A 13,847-nucleotide genomic window follows, 5' to 3' on the forward strand; every position below is an offset into this window, starting at 1 on the left:
TTACTACATATCCTTGTAAAAAGTCCCTCTCCAACTCTCTTGCAGGCCCCCTTTAGGTTCAGGAAGGTGCTATAAGGTGTCCCGGAGCCTCCTCTTCTCCAGGCTCAACAATGCCGGGTCTCTCAGGTTTTCTTCACAGGAATGATGCTGCTACCAAAGATTTAATTCTGTATTTTCCTTTTGCTGCAGCCAAACTTCAACACTAATTTTGAAGACAGAAATGCATTTGTCACGGGCATTGCAAGATACATTGAGCAAGCTACAGTCCATTCTAGCATGGTGAGTAGATGTTCTGGTAAGATGAAGAAGTGTGCAGCTTTTCTTTTTTTTCCCCAATGTATTTAAAATTTTTTTAAATTACCTTTCTTCTTAATCAACCAATGGTGTTCAAAGGTTCCCTGCTTTCATTGTGCATTTTCCCAGTATTCTGAGGTTAGTTAGTTCTATTGACAGCTAGCTGCTGTAACTTGAGTGAAAAATTACCTTCCATCCACCCAAATTTCCACTATTTCTGTCAGTTTAATGGTGTTGAAAGGTTTTTGTTGGCTTCCTCACTGAGGAGTATTATGTATGTTAGTGGTTTATTGGCATTCTTTTGTGTAAGGTGTTCTGTGGTTTTAACAGTTCCACAATAGACAGTAAGAATTCATGCTAGTAATTCCATCTCTGCTGACGGTGTAACTTTTTTGGGATACAAAAAAACTTACAGGCTACCACTGCTGGTCTGTACTGAACTTGTTCTCTTTTCATGGCATTCTTGGAAAATGAGGAATAATATGTCTTGTGATTCTAGAGGCCAGTTTACAAACGGTGAAGTGGACAGATAAAGCATCTGGTTACATGCTACTGCAAATTATGTGTGTTTACACCAACCTACTTATAAAATTATTTGGTGACTCCTTAGCCTGTTTTGATTGCATGGATATTGTATCTCTCCTTTGCCATGTAATAAAGGATATTGCTCTGCATGCATGGACTCTTTTATCCTTGACCATTCCATCTGGAGTCCCTAAATTTAAAAAGAAAAATAAACACCATCCCATCACCCTCTCCCCTCAGATTGGCCTTTTTGTTTATACTTATAGACCACAGTGTCTTTATTTTTGGGAAGAAGGAACAACACAAAAACCAATCTCATCTGGGGAGATGATAATTTTTGTCATTAGATAAGCACAATTGTTGCAGTTGTTGATTAGTGATCTGATAAATACTTGTTGTTTAAGTGGGATGATGATGATGATGATGTGAATTCTCTCAGAATTAGGTGGATGTTAAAACAGATGACTGAGAATAAATGGAATTTTTTTAGCTGCTGGATTATAGGCAAGCTGCACATCCATAGTGGATCAGCTCTTATACATGTAATATGTCAGATGAGCCTATGAATTATGGTAATACTGTTTTACATACAGACATTATGATGTATCATTCTGCTTACAATATATGTGTGTTTGTACATAAACAGTCTGACAAGAGAAATAGGTTTGTTTGGACAAGGATTTGGAATGACGGAAGACATGTGGATTTGACCCTTTTTTATTACAATCCCTAATTATATTCTTTCCTACAGAATGAAATGCTAGAAGAAGGTCAGGAATATGCAGTCATGTTATACACATGGAGAAGCTGCTCAAGAGCCATTCCTCAGGTAAGGGATGAAAATTGTACTGTCATGGATGTCTTGTTTTAGCATGGAGCTGCACAGATAGAGCTTTGTCAATGAGCTCCAAAATGGAGTCTACTTTGATTCCTGAATCATGAAACTGGGCATGCTATAGCATGGAGTCTTTTAGCACCTGGGGACCAGTTGGATTTTTATTTTTTTTTTTAATAAGATGCCTATAGTAATGCCTCATGGGTTTTGTGTCAATCTTTGTTCAAGAGTAGTATAGGGGTAATATGCTTTAGAAGGGAAATTTTGATTGTGGGATCTGTTTGGGGTCAAAATTTCGTTCAAGAGAATGGACCCTTCCCACTCCCCATCTTAATACTTAGGTTTAACAACTAGCATAGCATGTAACAGTTAACATTCAGATTAAACATTAAAGTTTCTAGACAACTTAGATAGTCACTTTCTAAATGTCAGAGCTATGTAGTGTTTTCTTGATCTGTATACAAAAATAAAACACTGAGAATAGGTGATAAATCAACTTGAAGTGTCTGGGAATGGTTGTATGGGCAGGGGGTAGGAAGAATATTAAGATATATTAGAAAACTAAACAAAATTATTCATGAGCTGACTCCTTCCTTTACAAGGAGCTTGTAATGCAATCATTTTTGTTATGAAATACAAGGAAGACATATCCTGTAGTTTAAAAATTTAAAGCGGAAGTCAGGTAATCTGTTTTAATTTCTAGTGCTGACCCTATTTTAGTGCATGATTTTGAGCAAGTGGCTTAATGTGGAAAGAATGTTGTTCTAACCATGCAGAGGTGTTTGACAACTAAATTACTTGCTGTGAAGTAATAGAAAAATCTTAAAATTTTGGGTTTTTTTAAACACAATTAAGCTTAGAAGGCTTAAGCATAAGATTACCAAACCTGGAAATTTTTGTCTTAAGTTTGTCTCTTTAGGATGATAGTGCATGGAAAGTTCCAAGTGTAATGATGTCTTTAATTATCCTCAGGTCAAGTGCAATGAGCAGCCTAACAGAGTAGAAATTTATGAGAAAACTGTGGAAGTTCTGGAGCCAGAAGTCACAAAACTGATGAATTTTATGTATTTTCAGGTAAAAGAAATGGAAACAAAATTTGTCAGTAGGCTTGTAATTCTATATTCATATTTTGTATACTTGATATTGTGTGCCCAGACACTGAACCTAGTCATTATACTTCAGAAAAAACCCACCATATACTCTCCCAGAAGGGGAGAATTTCTAGTGCCTATCCTAAACACTAGGCAATCTCCTGTAAGACTTTCAACATAAAATCAAAGGTAATTGTGTATAGTCCCTGTGCAGCACATGAGGACAGAGATCTGGCACTTTAGGAAGAAAGGAAATAGAAATATAATGCATTTCACATGTACACATAAAAACATCTCAGCACAGAAACCATTTGCTGGAGAATGAGGGATCCACAAGACTGGACAACAGAGCAGCAGGTGCAACTTGGCTATGGCAATTTATAATTGGGGCAAGCGAACCCAGTTGCTGTGACCTGCCAGCCACCCGAGCTGGAGAATAGCAGTCTGTCTTGCTTTCTCCTCCCTCCTGGCAGCTTGCCATTTATTTCAATGGACTGAGGATGTTTCCAGGCATTATTCAGAGCTGGAGCAGCTAGAGCCTGTGAGGGTCAGAGCACACAGGAAGAGGAGACTGAATAAAATGTAATATTTCCTGTCGTCTTCCCCAGCCAGAGGGGTCTTACTGAGTACAATCAATCTCCTTTCATTCAAGCAGATTAGTACTCTAAAGTCAGAACAGATTCTTCTTTACATTTGAAGTTGTTGTCTCTTTTGTATTTGTAATTTTCATCTGAAATGGCTCTGCTGTGTGCTTGGAAATAAGCTCTCAAATAAACATGTGCCAGGATGACTTTGAGAGTTAGCATGTACGGTGTGCTGTGGATTTTTTTGTTTGTTTGTTTGAAGGGAACATACCTATAATCTGCCTTGTAATGTATATACACTTCCTCACTAAAGAGCATCAAATTACTTGTCTCGAAGGGATTTTGTACTTTGTAGAATTGCAGAACAGTTTGGGTTGGAAGGAATCTTGAAAGATCATTTAGTCCAACCTCCCTACAGTGATTAGGGGTATTTTTAACCAGACCAGGTTGCTCAGAGCATCATCTAACCTTGTCTTGAACAATTCCAGGGATGGGATATGCATGACCTCTGATCAACCAGTGCCTCACCACTCGCATTGTAAAAAATTTCGTCCTTATACCCAATCTAAATTGACCCTCTTTCAATTTTAAACCATTGTCCCTTGTCCTATTTTTTATTTATACTTTTATTACCTTTATCTGCAAAGAAGAACCTTGACTCTTGTGTCAAGCAAACTCTGTGGCAAAAATTACTTACTGGTGCCACTTGTAGCACACATCAAGTTCACAGATGGAGTTGGAAGGCCTGTGCTGATGCCTTGCTGGTTCTGCATGCTTTAAACATTTTTCCGCTTCAGTGGAGCTTTTCACTGGACCAGCTCTAGGTACATGATGAAACTTTTTCCCTGGAAACGTCATGACTTTTACTCTCCGTTTCTTCTCTCTTTTCCCCCCAATAGAGAAACGCAATTGAAAGATTTTGTGGGGAGGTGAGGCGCTTGTGCCATGCGGAGAGAAGGAAGGACTTTGTGTCCGAAGCATATCTGATCACACTGGGCAAATTCATCAATATGTTTGCGGTATTGGATGAGTTGAAGAATATGAAGTGCAGTGTGAAGAACGACCATTCAGCCTACAAGCGGTAAGTGGAAAGGAGCAGCAGGACCTGGGTTTCTGCTGTCAGGATACAGGCCTCCCACGAGATGGCAGCAGTTGCTCTTTTTCTGACAGTTTTTTCTTCAACTTTTTTTCTGGTCACTTGTGCTACTCTTATTCTGTTCTATTTTATTCTTGGCATCCACTTTTGACATTTGTAGCTGAGAGTTGTTACACTTGTTCTTAAGACATTTCAGCTTTGCTGTTTAAGAGCATTGTGAGCATGGGTGTAGCAGGGAGGGTAGGGTGTGGATATCAGTAGCCAAGTTTTGTACTTGAGCTACCAGATGGTATCAGATATTTTCTGTTGAGCACAGTGGTCAGAGCAGTAGGGGAAGACAGCCTTTATGCCAGCTGTAGCATCTGTGGCCTTTCATAAAGAAAACTATTCAGGCAATGACTAGCCAATTTTGCCTATGCTGCTTCTACTTACATGAGACTTAGTTTCTACCTCCACCTGTTGTAGTTGTTGCTGTGCCTGGAGAGCTCCTAAACTTACCTGGTTTGCCTTTCTTTTTGTTTAGAGGTGTGCTTCTAGAGGCCAAACTCTTGTTTTCTGGAAGGCTGACTTTTCCTGGGTTGTTGTGTGGCTTGGATCTATAGAGCCACAGCTGCATGCATCAGTTGAAGGATATACCCAATGTTTTTTGGTTTGGGTTTTATTGGACCTTTTAACTAGGGTGTAGTGGGGGATTTGGGATGGCAAACCAGTATATTTTGGATAAATTAAGTCCTTTTTTTTTTTTTACCATTTTCTTAAAAAACCTTCTCCTTTATGAAATAGGGTCTTGACAGTTTTGAGTCCGTAGCCTGTGTTTGAATAACTCACTGTTATAAAGCCGTGGCAAAAGAAGTACTGGTTGTGTCTGTCCAGTTTTCTTTCTGCTTCATTCAGGAGTTTGGAGGTGGAAGATACACTGAGGTTGACAATCCTTTAGGATCAGTGAATGATAACGCTATTGTACTGGCACTTAAAGGTGTGCTGATGACTTACACTGACGTATTTGGGAATGGATGTGTTTCTGTTGAGTGGGGATGGATTTGCTTACAAACAGTCCTGGCTAGGGGAAATACTGTTTTTCTTCTGTTTCAAAGAGCTGCTCAGTTCTTGCGGAAAATGGCAGATCCTCAGTCCATTCAAGAATCCCAGAATCTCTCCATGTTCCTTGCCAACCACAACAAGATAACACAAGTAAGCTTTTACTGTCTTTTTGCAAATTACCTAGTGCTTTACCAAACTATTAAAATAAAACTCTTCCAGTTTGGTAGTAATTATTGTTCACCAAGAAGTATAACTAGTTGACTAATATCCTTTCTTCTTTTTTTTCCAGTCTTTGCAGCAGCAGTTGGAGGTGATTGTTGGCTATGAAGAGCTGCTTGCAGATATTGTGAATTTGTGTGTGGACTACTATGAAAACAAAATGTATCTAACACCCAGTGAGAAACATATGCTTTTGAAAGTAGGTTTCTTTTTGGTACAAAATTAAAAAGGAATGTTGAGACAGGACACAGATGTTTGAATTCCCGATTGTTTGTGTTTTGGGTTTTTTTTAAGAAACCAGATTAACCAAATAACTCAAATTACTCCTTTCCCCCACACACTGTCTTTATTATATTACATGTTAAATGTATTTATAAAGCTTCTAATCCATTTTTCTTTTTCATAAATTGAAGTTGACCCAATTGAACCTACATCCAGTTCTATGGAATTGTGTTTCTATGAAGGAACTGCTACATTTTAGTTTAGATATGTGGCAAGTTTGTATAAAAAGCTTTTGGAAGTGAGGCTGCATATGAAATGTTTCAGGGAACAAGTAGTTTAAAATTAGGATTAATAAGTAAATTTTGTTAGCTTGAATATGTACATGAGTAAGAGGGTGGTAAGCAATATGAAGTGTGGTTGATCTTAGCTCCATGTCTGACTGTGGAAGAAAAGATAGAGAGTAAGAACGTAAAATATGCCTCAAATATTTGAGTCACTTCAGCATTTAACTTCTGAAGAGCTCTGTTTGTTAGGACCAAATGAAAGCATCCTGAAACCGTACACAAACTCTAGAGCATTTGCTTTCTGTCTGCAGGAATGTCCAGTGTGACTTTCATATTTAGGCCTTTTGTCTGGTAAATGCTTGCTTAGAAAACAGTAAGTGGCTATGCTTGGCTCCTGTAAATACCAGATTATAACTCTGTGTTAATGAATAACTTGGATGAAATGTAATTAGATCTTTTTTAGATGCATTGGAGCTCTTATGTGTATACTTCAGAGTTGTGCTGAAAGCCAGAAAAAGCAATCACTCAGAGATGTTAGATCTAAATTTCTGTTACAGATCAGTTTGCACATACAGAGTTATAGTAAATACAAATGAAAAAAACAAAACTGTCTGAAATTATCCAGTGAAATTATTTGAAATTATCTGAAATTATTTCAGTGAGGTGGGGTTTTTTGTATGCTAAACCTTTATACAAATGAATAGCAACTTCTAAGGATAACTGATCAGGCTAATGTTAATGTAAAAACTACTAATATACATATAATAAAAGAATACTTATAAATGTATGTCTTTGAAAATATATTCTGTTTGAAGGAGGTTGGGTGTTTCAAGATTGTTTTTAAAATGTTACCAGCAGGTTTTTACCTCTGGAAGTCCTTTTGTAAAAAGGATTGATTTTTTTCTTTTTCAGGTGATGGGTTTTGGATTATACCTGATGGATGGAAGTGTCAGTAACATCTATAAATTGGATGCAAAGAAAAGGATAAATTTAGCCAAGATAGACAAGTACTTTAAGGTTGGTTAAGATGTGATCTTAGTATGTGATTTTAAAGGTAATTCTGCTTGCATTTTAAATATAATTAAATAGAATAAAGATCACTTTGGATTATACTATGGGTAAATAATGGTTTCCTTTCACTCAGATTTGTGTTAATAATTTATCTAATCTGATTTATTCCCTGTGTACAGCAGTTGCAGGTTGTCCCGCTGTTTGGTGACATGCAGATTGAACTTGCAAGATACATTAAGACCAGTGCCCATTATGAGGAAAATAAATCCAGGTAAGAGGGAGAAGGAGGCAGAGTGGAGCATCTGGGCTGGGGAAAGTCATAACCCTTGATTATTTCCATAATCACCTTGTAGTCTGTAGTAATTAATGGGATTTTCACCTGGTCATTTTTTTGGTGTGGGTATTTCGCTATTAATGTAATTCATGTAATAGATACAACTGAAGAAACAGATTGTTTAAAAACATTTCTCTGCTGCTGAGCTTATTCTTGTATCTGTGACATTTCTTATCGCCTGAGTTGGAAGAAATTAATTTTATCTTGTACTAATTTAATTTCTATTTTTTCCTTAAATATGAAACTTTCTTTAAAAGAAATGAAGGATTTTACTAAGCAAGGTGAGCAGTAGTAGTGCATGGGTAAATAGGCATGTGTACATTGTACATGGAGCAGCAACTTAGCTTGTCTCCCCACTCTTTTTGATTTATTTTTTTTTTTGGCTAGGTGTGCAGCACAGCAAAATGTTTGGAAAATGCAGCCAGTTTTTGCATAAATGGTTCCATGGTTTATGGTTATTGCTTTGTTTTAGTGAACGTTTCTATGCTTCTCCAAGACCTTTCCTCCATGCAGTTACATGAATTCAGAATGTTGTGCTTTGCATTTTAATTCCTGCAGAAAAAAAATATATAACCTGCATGTAATTGCTAAGAGAAAATCAACAGCAATGGGCCTACTGAGCTACTAAAAATATGAGGCTACTTAACATGATGTTCTTGGTAGCATGTTTTCTTACCTCTTGATAACATGTTAATAGTATTTAATAATACCTTTTTTATAGTTGGGAGCATACTGTACTCTCTTCATAGTTAAACAAGAAAAAACATCCAAAGGTAGCTAGATATGTCTTACAGCCTATACCTATACTTCTGCCCGATCTTTCAAACCTTTTAGGTCTTGTTCCTAAGTGTATGCACCTGAAGAGAGATGCTGGTTTGTATTTCATAGCAACAGCCTTTAAAGAACAAAAAGAAAAACCCCCAAAACAGAAAAGAAAAATTTTGGGGTCTTTTTTTTCAGACTTGGAAGAAATGCTATTTGAACTCAGCAGGGCCGTTCATCACTGGTGGATTGTGCAGGGTTAGAGGTAGAGGTGTGAAGAGAGCAAAGGCCTCAAATAGCAGAGAAGGAAGATGTAAAAAAAAACAAACCAAAAAGTAATGCATTGTGGATCTTTCTTTGCGGTATCAGTTGTGCTGTTTGTTGCCAAAACTGATTTATGTGGTGGTTTTTTTGTCTTCTGAAACAGATGGACATGCACTTCTTCCAGCAGCAGTCCCCAGTACAATATATGTGAGCAGATGATCCAGATCAGAGAAGACCACATGCGTTTTATATCAGAACTGGCTCGTTACAGCAACAGTGAGGTGTGTGGGTTTACAGCTACGTGTGCATATTTCACATCACTCACTGGAAGTTATTGTTGAATATCTGAAGAGCAGGAAAACATGCTAGGAAAATGACAAAACTTGATCACCTGAACCAGGAGCTGGCTGCAGGGCTAATATCCATTCTCTACATTAAATTTGCACTATTTAAATTTAAAGTGATAATGACACATCATACCAAGTGCAATCTCCTTCTGTCTCTTTCCCTCTATAGTTCTAGGATAAATACCCTAAAACTTTTGCTATGTCTTTTTTAGAATATACTGTCTAGCCCTTACTCCAAACAGGTGCTTGTAACAATTTAAATGAAACTAAAAGTTTAGGGATTAGTAAAGGAAAACTGAAGTCCACATGTATACACATACTTGTATATATAATCTATATAGAACATATAACTATGTGTATTGTATATAATTGATGTCTTGAGTTCATCTGCAGTAGTATTTTGGTCACTGGGGATACCAGTGATTTCCATCTCTTGACCAAAATCTGTGAAGTTTAGCTACGTAAATCTCTGGAAGCAAAAGCTGATATTAATGCAGATGTTGGTATATGTGATGTTATTTTAATGCTTAAAAGAAACCTAGGTGGAAATTTGGCTGTTGATATTGGATACAGCATGTTCTGATGTGGGTTTGTTGGGCTTTTTTCTGTTTAATAACATTCTAGGTGGTGACTGGGTCTGGTCGGCAGGAAGCTCAAAAAACGGATGCGGAGTATCGGAAACTCTTTGATCTCTCTCTCCAAGGCCTGCAGCTTCTCTCTCAGTGGAGTGCACATGTCATGGAAGTGGTATGTTATCTGGAAATATAACCAGATGAAAAAGAGGTGACTTGGTGAGGTTAGACAGAATAAAACAGCTTTTCTTTATTGGAATGAAAAATCCATGTTGTGTTTTTACAGAATCACATAATATTCTGAGTGGTAAGGACCCACAAGAATCTTGTTCCCTTAATTCCCCTCTTCCTTCACTACTTTTCTCCTTCTGCTCCAAACTCCACTCTTAGAGGAAGGCACATGAAGTTCTCAGAGTTTAGGAGTAATATTGCTACTTGGAAGATCCAGTAGCTTGTACAATCTCATATAGTACATTCAACTTGTTATATTCAAAGGATAGGCTGTCACCTGTGAACCTTCAGCAGGCGTTTTAATGTTGCTCTTGATATGTACATTTTGTAGACTAAGACTTCATCATTTTCTTCTAAACATTGTTTAAAATTATATTGTGAGAACTATCCACACTGACAGGCAGTCACCCAGGAGGTGGTAGAATGGCTCCAACTGGCTATGTTTAGACATCACCACTTAGTAAATTGAAGCATGTACAGTCTTAAAACACAAAAATGGATGGAAAGGCTCCCATTGGCTTTAGATTAGGCTTTTAGTCAGAAGGAAAGTAAATGCAGGGAAAGGAAAATTTGAGAGGAGATGAAGGAGGGGAAATAAAGAACCTGCAGAGTTATTTCTCTATATTGTAATAGTTTATTTTAAAAACAGATACCAGTTAGAAAAGTGACTGGTTTTTTTGTTTTTTTTTTTTTCCAATAAGAAACTGCTTAAGGCAGAAATTGAAGAGGAAGATGCAGGAGTCCTTTTTATGCTGCAGACTTAGATAAAAGTTGCATGCCTTAGCTGCCCCAAAATATGTGCTAGGAAGGGTTGAAACATGATTTACAATATGAGAGAAGCCAGACTTGCTCCACTTCTACCTCTGATGTCTCAGGGGGCATCAAGTAATTTGCACTATGTGAATTTATGCAGTGCAGTCACAGTGGGCATAGCTAGAGACCCAGTTTTCTTTCTCTTCTGTATTTTTAACTGCCTCTTTTAAAAGATAGTAGGACTCATGCTTTTTCCTGTATTATTCTATTGCTATTTAAATCAACAGTGTATTTTATGTTGAAAATCTTGTTCTCCTTTTCTCCTCTTAAGAGAGGTTGCTGTCACCTATTCCTGGCCTCTGCAACTCCCAGACTTGCTCCCTTTATTTCTGTCATCAAAAATTGCTGCATCCAGGGTCTCTTCAAAGTGACAATCTTCCTATTTTATCACTGAAGAAAGTCTCTCATTCTTAGCTCTGTTTTTATTCCCCTCATTCCAGAACAAACTTTCTCTGAGCATCACAGGAGGGTTTTTTTGAGTATTCTTACTGCTTTTCTTTGTCTTTCTAATTTGTATGGATTCCCATAAGCACTTCTTATGTAAGTTCAAATTCGTGTTCACCTTCTCCCTATCCTCCTACTGAGAATTCATTCTGATATAGAGTATCCTAATTATTTATCTGTCTTCACATTCACTCAGTATCCATGAACCTAGTTACATGCATCATGTTCAGATAAAAAGTTTCAGCTTATGTTTGTTGTCCATCTTAACTTAATGCTTCCCAAAATACTTCATCTTTGTTTAATCATTTCCTCAGTGTCCTCTTTTCAGCACTTAGGTTGCAGGGTGTGATGCTCTCTTTTGCCATAGGTAAATTGCTACTATTAATCCTTTATAGTAGGCAAATTTATATTGCTGCGTAATCTAACACTTATGCAAAGATGATGTCAACCAGATCTTACTCTTCCCTGAACTCAAACTGTGAAAAATTGTATTTAAACGTGACTAGGATTTTACACTTCATGTACCCCAATGGACATTAGACCAGCCTAACAATGCTCAGGGATATTTTGAACTGTGTTTGCAGTAACTGAAAAGGCAGTATTTAAGAGAAATGCATGCTGTGCAGATCATATTGTCCCAGATAATACAGGTATTTCCACACATTTCAGTCTATTAAACTTAAAACTCCCCCCCCCCCCCCAAAAAAAACCCCCTGTAGTTTTCCAGTTGTTTCTTGAAATCTAAATGTGACTATTTGGCCAAGTAGGAAGCTACTCTGTGTGTAGGTGTGATGGATTTCTTTTTTTTCTTATGCTCTGAGGTGTTTCTGTGTTTCTTGTGCTTGAAACAGAAAAGAAACTTCTGCCTATGCCAACATTTGCTCAGAAAAAAATACCCTGAAGTGCATTACCTGATGAGTTTGAATTGCATTTTTTAAGCTAATATAGAATCACTGGTTTTCAGGAAAATTGTTTAGGGAAATTATTGTTTTGTACTTCTGCTAGATAGTAGTTTCAGAATTTATGCAGAGTTTGATACTGTTTTTCAGATATTCATGAAAACATTACAGTATTTCTCAAAGCATGTTATTTGTGTCCAGCTGCCTTTTTTGTATTTCTCAGGCATTTTTAAAAATTTTTTGTTCCACCATCTTTTTTTTCTCCCCCTTCTGCTCTGCAAACTGCAGTATTCATGGAAGCTGGTACACCCAACTGACAAATACTCTAATAAAGATTGTCCTGACAATGCAGAAGAGTATGAAAGAGCAACAAGATACAATTATACTAGTGAGGAGAAGTTTGCTTTGGTTGAGGTAAGATAAATGTCTTTTTTTTTAGGGATTTTCCAAAGATTAATTCTATACAAAGGAGAACATTCTCTCTAAGCATTTTCTTTACCCAGTGCAAAAAGACAGCCTGCCCTGTGCTGACTCTGAAACACCATGTGTTCCTCCATTCAATATATACGAGCACAGCAAAACTATCCTTTATCTTTTGTAACTTAATTCCTTTTTTCTAATTTTCTGTATTTAAAAAAGGGATTTTTGAACAATTTAAAAAAAATAAGAAAAATACAGTTGTTTGGGGTTTTTTTTTTGCAGGTGATTGCCATGATCAAAGGTCTTCAGGTGCTGATGGGACGGATGGAAAGTGTTTTCAATCATGCCATTCGTCATACTATTTATGCAGCTCTTCAGGACTTTGCCCAGGTCACACTTAGGGAGCCGTTAAGACAAGCCATTAAAAAGAAGAAAAATGTCATTCAGAGGTAGCATTCTTGTTTTCATCTCCTATATTCTCCTTCTATATTCTTTCCCCCAGGCCTTAGTAAATTTGTTGCAGAATTGCACAGCTGTTAAATTCTACCTGTTTAATCTGTATCCCCCTACTAGTCTGTTTGGCATTTGTAATTAGCTCGGTTGGATACATATTGAAAGTTGAAGAAGCCTGAAGTTAAAAATGAATGGCTGCCAGCATGGCTAAAATAAGCATCCAGGCTGTCTTGAGCCTCTTAGGACTACTTCTGAAAGTCTCGTGTTCCCTGTTGTTTCTTTTTATTTTAAAATATGAATATAGTGATTCTGAAAGCAAGATTAGTGTTTTTATTTTGAAGAAAGGTTTCACTGTCCACTTTATAATTGCGGTGTTTCCTCTCCTTGTGTCTCATGTTTATCCCACTCGATCTATTCCCTGCCTCTCTTAGCATTCTGCCTCGTTTCTCAGCTTCTGCTGCTTTTGCCTTACACCTCTCTTCCAGTGCTCCATCTGCCAACACTGATTGGTGACATTTCCCAGTCTTATTTTTTTGTCCCTAATTGTTTCCTCTGAGAGTGGTGAGACACTGGAACAAGTTGTCCAGTGAAGTTGTGGATGGCCCATCCCAGGAAGTGTTCAAGGCCAGGTTGGATGGGTGTCTGAGCAACCTGATCTAGTGGAAGGTGTCTCTGCCCATGGCATGGAGGTTGGAATTAGATGGTCTTTAAGGGCTCTGGACTATCCCTTTTTTGATAAACAGCATGGAGGGATTATTTTGTGGATGTGTCATTCTTGAAGTTGTTAGTGAAATCGTTTGTTATTGCTTTGAGTTACCTTGAGCTCCTAAACTTGTTGCAAACTTTCTGTGCTTGTGGAAGAGTGATTAAAAAAAGTAAAGTGTTCCCATCAGCGCACTTGGATGCACACTGGTCTAAAGTCGTGTGAATTGTGTTCAGTGTTTTGCAGGCCATAAGGAAGACAGTCTGTGACTGGGAAGCGGGTCATGAGCCATTCAATGACCCAGCTCTTAGGGGAGAGAAGGACCCCAAAAGTGGTTTTGACATCAAAGTCCCGAGACGTGCAGTGGGACCCTCCAGCACTCAGGTATTTTCCTGTCTGGTGG

At 37.6% G+C, this 13,847-nt stretch overlaps 1 protein-coding gene across 2 annotated transcripts in view; it reads left to right on the forward strand.

Annotated features, from left to right (window-relative positions):
• The window catches only part of CYFIP1 (cytoplasmic FMR1 interacting protein 1), a 73,961-nt gene that overhangs the window by 17,460 nt on the left and 42,654 nt on the right, over positions 1–13,847 (forward strand). For both annotated transcript variants that reach the window (XM_051806900.1, XM_051806899.1), the window contains exons 3-15: positions 190–279; positions 1,571–1,648; positions 2,627–2,728; positions 4,229–4,410; positions 5,520–5,616; positions 5,756–5,884; positions 7,104–7,208; positions 7,382–7,473; positions 8,726–8,843; positions 9,534–9,656; positions 12,157–12,282; positions 12,571–12,737; positions 13,681–13,828. In XM_051806900.1, the coding sequence (XP_051662860.1) occupies positions 190–279; positions 1,571–1,648; positions 2,627–2,728; positions 4,229–4,410; positions 5,520–5,616; positions 5,756–5,884; positions 7,104–7,208; positions 7,382–7,473; positions 8,726–8,843; positions 9,534–9,656; positions 12,157–12,282; positions 12,571–12,737; positions 13,681–13,828 (1,557 nt within the window). The remainder of the gene's footprint in view (positions 1–189; positions 280–1,570; positions 1,649–2,626; positions 2,729–4,228; positions 4,411–5,519; positions 5,617–5,755; positions 5,885–7,103; positions 7,209–7,381; positions 7,474–8,725; positions 8,844–9,533; positions 9,657–12,156; positions 12,283–12,570; positions 12,738–13,680; positions 13,829–13,847) is intronic.

The sequence above is a fragment of the Manacus candei genome, unplaced genomic scaffold (genome assembly GCF_025592945.1).
Source record: "Manacus candei isolate 608988 ecotype Guabito, Panama unplaced genomic scaffold, ASM2559294v1 h1tg000069l, whole genome shotgun sequence".
NCBI classification, from domain to species: Eukaryota; Metazoa; Chordata; class Aves; order Passeriformes; family Pipridae; genus Manacus; species Manacus candei.